Genomic DNA, 8,030 nt, shown 5'->3' on the forward strand with positions numbered 1-8,030 from the left:
ATGAAGAATATTATCCCAGTGAGTATGAAGAAGACCTGATTATCTCAGTCTTGATTTAGTTCTATCCCTGTCCCTCCACATTTCTTTCCCCTCCCATTTTTCCAACCTGAACTCTGGAGACCATAAACTCCAGTCCCTCTTGTGGCTTAGCCTCTCTTAATAGAGGCAGATGCCCACACTTAATGGGTCTCTGGTAAAGCCAAGCCAACCTCAGAGCTGAAAGGGGGGACAAGTTTTCTCCTGGCAGTGTGAGATCTCACTTCTCTTCCTGATTTCCTGGCCCCAATGACAGAAATCATTCAGTGTAGGATGTGCCACCTCCAGTTTCCAGGAGAGAAGTGTTCCAGAGGGAGAGGATTTTGCATCGCGACAGAAAATGAGGTTTGCATGACCGGGAGGATTTTCAAGAGTAAGTTGTGGGATGGGGGTGGGGGAAGCTGCCTAGGACATATGAGCTACAGGAAAAAAGCAGAGACCTTCTTTTGCCCCAGGGAGCTCTGGGATGACTGATCTCTTGACCCCTGACATAGGCCATAATGAGAAATAGACGTGGTCACCAAGGGGTGGGGATCTGGAGCTATGGAACTAGTATTTTGAGAAGCCTGTGGAAAGCAGGGAGACTGGATGGAGAGGAGAGAGGGGAGCACAATATGGCCAGTGGAGAACAGGTGCCTGTTGGAGTGGGGAGGGCAGCTCCTTGTCTGTCCCTGCCTGGCTTTCCCTGGGGCTGGCTTTAAACTGTGGAGATAGAGGGGCCAGTGCCAGCCATAGACACTGGGTAAATGGCCCTCGCTATTTTCCTATCATTCGTGCCAAGTGAACCCTTGGTATATATAGCCCTCATTTAAACCAGTGTGAAGATTATCTACTGAGACAGCCAGCTTTGGAAATCCCTCCATTGCTGCTCTCATCACCTCCTCACCCCCAAGAAGTTTTTCCAACCATTCCACCACTGCTCTTCTTCTGGGAAACCCTCACCTTGCAGCATTTGCAGTTCTTCACACTGGAATAACAGACTTGAACGACGCACGAGGTTGTTCTTATCTGCTGGTATGGGCTGGAAAGAAGTTTCTTTGCACAAGCCTCTTTGCTAACCTGTTTCTTCTTCCTTCTTCCTTCTTCTTCCTTCTGCAGAAGATGGGACTCCGTGGTTAACATTCATGGGCTGCCTGGAAAAGTGCGCGAATGTGGACAAAATAAAATGGAGTATCTACTTGGTGAAGTTCAGATGCTGCAGAGGCTATGACTTATGCAATGAATCCTTATAGAGACTGCTCGTCTTTTGGGGGCTCTCATCTCTGGATGACACTGTTGCCTCAGCCTCTTCCCAATGATTTCCTAAAAATCGCAAACACATGGTTCTGCCTTCTGCGTGTGTAAGAAAAAGCCATCTCCTTTTCTAAATTTTCCATCTTGGTCCCTGGTGGCGGTGGTGGGGAGCAGGTGGCAGTGGGGGCAACCAATTCTTTGAGAGTAAGACCAATGTCTCCTGAAGATTATTACAAAACTAGTGTTTTCACCGCATAGCTAAGTTGCTTCAGATAAAGAAGACAAGAGGTTCTTGGGTGGTTCAGTCGGTTGGGTGTCCAAGTCTTGATTCTGGCTCAGGTCAGGATCTCAGGGTTGTGAGATTGAGGCCCGCCTCGGGCTCCGTGCTGGGCATGGAGTCTGCTTAAGATTCTCTCTCTCTCTCTCTTCCCCTGACCTGCACTCCCTCATGTGTTTCCTCTCTCAAAAAAAAAAAAAAAAAAAAAAAGGATGAAGACAAGAATAGGTCACTTCTTTTCCTGGATTCTGTACTGGATTCTTCTTTCTGTGGCAGGATATTTTCTTTCTGTCTGTCTTTGTTTCTTTGTTTGTTTCTTTCTTTTCCTCCCTTTCTCCCTCCCTCCCTCCCTCCCTCCCTCCCTCCCTCTTTTCCTTCTTTTTAAATGTTTCTCTCTCTCAGTATTATCCTTCTTATCACACTCCCATCATAGCACAAAACTTTGGCCTCAGGGAGGGAAGTAGCAAAGTCAAAAAACACCCTAGCTACTGGGGTCTTCTTGAATTCTGTTCGTGAATGCTATTCCCAGAGTGAGGAGAAGGGTAGAACATAGAAAGGAATTTGCATTAGAAATCCTGAAGAGAGAAAGCTTTTCTGCCTTTCAGGAATGAGACTCTCTTCGGGGTTGGGAGTCAGAGAAGAAAAGGAGAGGGAATCTATGGGGTCTCGAGATAGTAACTTGCACCCTGCTTCCCTGGCAACCACACAGGAAGGCATGGACCGCTAGATATGGAAGAGCTGCAGGATACTTCCAAGGAGATGGGGCCAGAAGCAGTCACACCGATATTCCTGCATGTCTAGCATGGCATGGAAAAAGCTGAAATTGGTGGGATCTGAGCAAGCCATGTGAGTCTGCCCACTGGACATCTCACCAGTAACCTCTGTACAGAGCTGTCCCTACCTCACACATGCTCAGGCTTTCCACTCTGTATAGTTCTAGCATCCTGGGAAAAATAGGAGTGAGAATGAGCATGCTCACCCAGATTGAGACTGATTTCTAACAAACTGGTAGGATGAAGCCTATTTATTTCATTAGTTAAATATAAACACATTTTCCTATTTTGTTTGATTATAATTTGTTACTATTGTGCATATTTTAATGTTTAGATTTGGTCAGTAAGAGTCACCTTAAGCTTGAACCTGTGTCCTTTCAATATCTTTTGTCATTCTTTGAACATTTCCTTATATCTGCCACAGTCAAATGTTCCAGGCTCATTTTGCATTTTCGCTCTAGGAAGCCCTGCTTCTTCTCAGTGGGAAAGTTATTTAGAAACCAAAATCTGGGGCAGCCCGGGTGGTTCAGCAGTTTAGCACTGGCTTCAGCCCAGGGCGTGATCCTGGAGACCCTGGATGGAGTCCCACATCAGGCTCCCTGCATGGAGCTTGCTTCTCCCTCTGCTTGCGCCTCTGTCTCTCTCTCTGTGTTTCTCATGAATAAATAAATAAAATCTTAAAAAAAATCTGCATACCAGGTATGCACATTGTTACTGGAGTGTCACTACTCTTAGGTCTTCTCTATGGTCAACACTGAAGAACACACGTGTGTATGTACACGTGTGTGTGCATGCGTGCACACATACCCCCCCACATGCACACTTCCATCTAGAATTTATTCTAGTTTTTTTCTTTTTCCATATTTATAAATCCTTTCTATAATACTGAGACACTGGGCTCCTAGTATCCTCAATACATTTCTTATGTTGTTATTCCCCTCTCTACAAAACTGAACTCCCGTTGTTACCACCTGACCCCCTTGGGCTCCAGCATTCCACCACAGGCTACTACCAGTGTTACCTCCACATGCAGATGCCCTCCTTGCAACTTTCAGGTACCAAATCCTTTTTTTTGGAGTCACTATGTACCCCACTTAAATCTAAATGCTCTTTACCAGTCTGCCACTGCCGTCCATTACATAAGTTGCTCTCATCACACAGCTTGGACTCTAATGACCAACGCTGGACCGAGTGACACCCTACTCATTCCACTCAGTCACCAACTACCTATGTTTACCCACATCTACCACCCTATCACTCTTCAGGGACACCCTCTTCACCATAGCAGATGCTGACAATCTGCACCAAAGTACATGGATGTTGTCCTCGCCCACCTGGGCTGCCAGTATCCTCTTTTGAGTCTATCTATACCCAGTAAACCCCTTCATGGAGACCTACCTTGCTCAGCCCAAATGGCTTTTAGAATGAATTCTTAGAAAGAAGGAAGCTGAACATTTATTTTATTTTAAAGATTTTATTTATTTATTCATGAGAGACACAGAGAGAGAGGCAGAAACGCAGGCAGAGGGAGAAGCAGGCTCCATACAGAGAGCCCGATGTGGGACTCGATCCCGGGACTCTGGGATCACGCCCTGAGCCAAAGGCAGACCCTCAACCGCTGAGCCACCCAGGCATCCTGGAAGCTGAACATTTAAAAAGTGTGTTGTTTTTTTTTTTTTTTTCTGGGGCGCCTGATTGGCTCAGTCAGTAAAGTGTTGGACTCTTGATTTCAGCTCAGGTCATGATCTCAAGCAGTCTTGATAGACTCTCAAGGAGTCTGTTGGAGATTCTCTCTCTCTCATAAATAAATAAATCTTTAAAAAGCTTTTTTCTATGCTGCTTTTTCATAGTTTCTGTTGTTTCCCTCATTTCTGTTAGTTTACTTTGAAACATCAGTTTGAGTTTTTATTCGTTTTGAATCCGTATTTTTCTGGTATCCTTTGTTTCTGTAAGTATGGTGTCCATCACTCATCTCATAACATTATGCTATGGGATTATTTGCAGATCTTTTATGTCATAGATGTTTAAATTAACTGTATTTTTCCAGGAGATTTTTATGTTGTGTGGCTGGAGGTGGGCTAGGGGAGCTTTCCTAGCTTCATCTCTTGAAGGCATTGACAGGGAAATAGTTAAGATTTTTCATTTCTCTATTTCAACCTCTATAGTGATTTCCAAGACTTGCTATCTGTCATGCCCTCTCCCACCAGGATTCGAACATTCTCTTACAACGTTAGTCATTATTCCTGCTCAATTTCATTTTTACAGACTGTTCCTTTCTTCCTTAGAATGGAACTCTATGTTTGTGGAAGGAATTTTAGTGGCATATTTCCACGTTTCTGAGATCTTTGAGGGCTTAGCCAGCCCTAGCAGACCCTGCTTTTGCAGGATCCTAGTTCTTCTGCCTCATTGAAAAGAGGACTTGTGGAGGTTCCTAAACCATGTTGCTGTCTCTAACTTGTCCCAACTAAAGACCACAGTCCTACCTTGATGGTCCTAAGCAAAGATTTAAAATCAACCCAAGAGAAGCACCTGGGTGGCTCATGGTTGAGCATCTGCCTTTGGGTCAGGTCGTAATCTCGGGGTACTGGCATCGAGTCCTGCATCGGGCTCCCCAGAGGGAGCCTGCTTCTCCCAGTGCCTGTGTCTCTGCCTCTCCCTGTGTCTCTCATGAATAAATAAATAAAATCTTTAAAAAATAATAAAATAAAATCAACCCAAGAAGTTTAAGTCAGGCACCTTTAGCCTCCAGACTCACAGCCTTTTCCCATTTGTGGCTTACAATGTGCTTCCTGAGGCTCTTTCCTCTGCCTGAGAGCCAGTGGGCAGGTTTTCCTGCCCTCATCAATCTGTGATAGAACTATAAACAAATATGCACCCAAAGTGCTGAAAAAGTACAAATAATGTTTGTGTCTTCCGTTGTTCTTTGTCACTGTTAGCAGCACCTCTCAGCATAAATCAAGCAATCCATACATAGGTGTTGAATACTTACGGGTGTATTTTGAAATATTCAGTAGTTTGTATCACTCAGTGTCTATTTGCTACTCTTCCTGCTACTGGTTACCTTCTTCACCATCTATATTATTTCTCTTCCCTAATCTGAAGTTTCCAATTTTGACTTGTTTGGGACCATTCTAGGTACTAACCATACATCACAGTAATTCCCCCATGAATCACTTCATTGTTGGAACCTACTGCCAACATCTCCATTCTATCCATATAAACTAAGTAATATCTACCATATTTTCATATTTTCTACTTTTCAAGATGCTAAAGTGTAATGCCCTTGCTAGCATGACACAATTTGGGGCAAACCCAAGCAAACATATATTGCAAATATTTCAAAATTCATTTGTATTTTATTATATCTATGCAAATACAATGTGATAGAAAGCAATAATCTATTATAAGCCTGGATCAGGAGGAATACTATTAAACCTGAGGTAATATTAAATATGTATATATAATTATACAGCTAAAAACTAAGTATAATAATTTCTGTATATTCTAACACATAAGAAGGCAAACACAGTAAAAGAAAAGTTTAACCTAAAGTGAGTGAACAGTAACTTAAGGATTCATTTTTGTCATTTCATAGCTTACTATTTTTGTTAGAATGCTACAGTGGAGTTTGAAATTCTTATCTCTCCTTGACATAATCCATTGTAGGGTTGTACCAATGGATGAAAAACACTCAACTTTTTATCAATGAGTTTATTGAACGCAAGGTAATATTTAATATTTTTCAGAACTGGACGGTAGAGTATTCCTCATATGCCAGAAGACAGAGTTGTTGGCTAACAACTAGGCCGAGTGCTTATCCTGATGTACTTGGCTTTTGCCATGAAAGCAAAATAAGATCATGAGAGACACAGTAGCTCAGGGCTACGTGATCAGGAGTAGCTGTGGTTGGTACAGTTTCCCCCAAAATGATGGCAGGCACAAAGACCCTCTTGTCTAGTTCATTGACTTTTCTTTTTGCAGGAGTTAGAGTTTTCCAGCTTCACATTTACTTCCTCAAACCCTTGCTTATACGAGCCCTTTCTGCCTTCCACCAATGACCTCTTCTATCCTCCTCCCAAATATTTCTCCTAAAACCTCTTGTGAGTCCTTGTCCCTATTTCTGTCCAGTCTGCTTTCTCTTGATTCCCCACTCAGGAGCTCTACTAGAAAATATTTTTTTTCCTTTGCCAGAAGTTGTACTCTAGGTTTAGCATCAGAATCTAAGGACAGTTACAGATTGCCAAGCAGTATCAAGTATCCAAGCAGAAGGCAGAGATGAGTGTTCCCATTTTCCTCTTAATGAAAACACTGAGAAAGGAAATACAGAGCTTCCATGGGTATATCTACTAGGATAGAGAGGAGAGGAAGGTCTAGGTTTTGAGATAATGTACGATGAGATTGCCCTGGTGTAGGGGAGGGGCAAGGATTACTGGGAGAAAGCTTAAGTTGATTAATAATTAGCTTAATTTTCTGGGATATCATCATGAATAGAGTTATATTTATCTTCTCCATACAGTAATGACTTATCCACAATATCATGTCCGGTATTACACAAGGGTTTATCAGTGCAGCAATGCGTCTCTTTCAGTAAGTCATGGAATACTTGGACCATTCCCTCTTCACAAACTTTACAAGACAGTCGTGTATAATGATAAAAGTATCTCCCTAAAGAGACAGAAAAAAGCAAGTGTGATCACCTTGTTTAATCACATCATCTTCTCAGCAATGACGTCCCTCCAGAAGCTCATTGGTTTTCCGTGGACGGGAATGAATCCCGAAGTTGTGCCTGCATCTCATTGACGTTTCTCTAGACAGGACCAGGCAAAGACCTCTAGGGACACAGACTCCACCTCAGGTGGGTGTATGGAGAATTCCACTTTCCTCAGCCTCTCCCACGGTCCCAGTTTCCCTCCACATCTTGATTCCAGGGAAGGTGGGCACCACTGTTAATGTCTTGTGTCTCTCTCTAATCTCCACTTACCTGTAACTCGATGATAATAGTAATAGTGCTCTGTGGTACAACTCCTGTTGTTTTTTGAGAATATATTAAACTTCCAGCAGTGTTTCATGGGAACACGGCACTGGAATCCATCAAAGGAGTTACATTCATAGCAAAATCGAATCCCTAGAAAAACAGAGGAAAGATTTAAAGTAGAACTCTAGAGAAAGTAATTCTGCTTCAGAAGCCTGCCCCACCTGTCAACATTTACACTGGTGAGGTGCAGACCTCACAAGAAGGAAGCTGACACCCTTCCCAACTTCTTCCAGGGGTCCTTACTCCCTTGAGTAGATAACAACTATGATGCCAAGGATTCCAGCTCCCCCTCCCCTTCACTCAATGCTCAGGGAAGAACAAAGACACAAGAGCAGTGAGTGAGGACAGTGGAATATAGTCAGGGTGGGTAGAGAAACAATGTTTGAAAATAATCAGGAACGTCCCCTTTCATTGTGGCATTATTTATCCAAAAACTGAAAACCAACTGCACCATACATTTTGATTGTGAAGGGATCTCCTCTGTGAAAAGAAAAAGAAAAATCCTCTTTGAGCCATTTTCAGCCTCCCAAAAAGTCACGTTCAGAAACCACCTCACCCTCCTCCCCATATAGCTCCTCATTACCCATCACTGCCTCCCTCACCAGGCTTTACCTTCTTTCGTGAAGACCAATGTTAATATGCCCAGCAGAAGCAACTGCAACAGTCTGAGGACCAT

General features: G+C 43.2%; 2 protein-coding genes across 2 annotated transcripts; one reads left to right on the top strand and one right to left on the bottom strand.

Annotated features, from left to right (window-relative positions):
* The first annotated feature begins 285 nt into the window (after positions 1-285).
* LOC129496821 (prostate and testis expressed protein 1-like) lies at positions 286-1,268 on the top strand. Its single transcript, XM_055305166.1, has 2 exons — positions 286-409; positions 1,135-1,268. The coding sequence occupies exons 1-2, from the start codon at positions 286-288 to the stop codon at positions 1,266-1,268; spliced, it is 258 nt and encodes an 85-aa protein (XP_055161141.1).
* A 5,513-nt stretch (positions 1,269-6,781) lies between these two features.
* On the bottom strand, positions 6,782-8,030 carry LOC129496960 (prostate and testis expressed protein 13-like). The gene is made up of 3 exons (XM_055305305.1): positions 7,967-8,030; positions 7,301-7,444; positions 6,782-6,984 (listed from the first exon to the last, which is right to left on the bottom strand). The coding sequence occupies exons 1-3, from the start codon at positions 8,028-8,030 to the stop codon at positions 6,782-6,784; spliced, it is 411 nt and encodes a 136-aa protein (XP_055161280.1).

The sequence above is a fragment of the Nyctereutes procyonoides genome, unplaced genomic scaffold, assembly GCF_905146905.1.
Source record: "Nyctereutes procyonoides isolate TBG_1078 unplaced genomic scaffold, NYPRO_anot_genome, whole genome shotgun sequence".
NCBI classification, from domain to species: domain Eukaryota; kingdom Metazoa; phylum Chordata; class Mammalia; order Carnivora; family Canidae; genus Nyctereutes; species Nyctereutes procyonoides.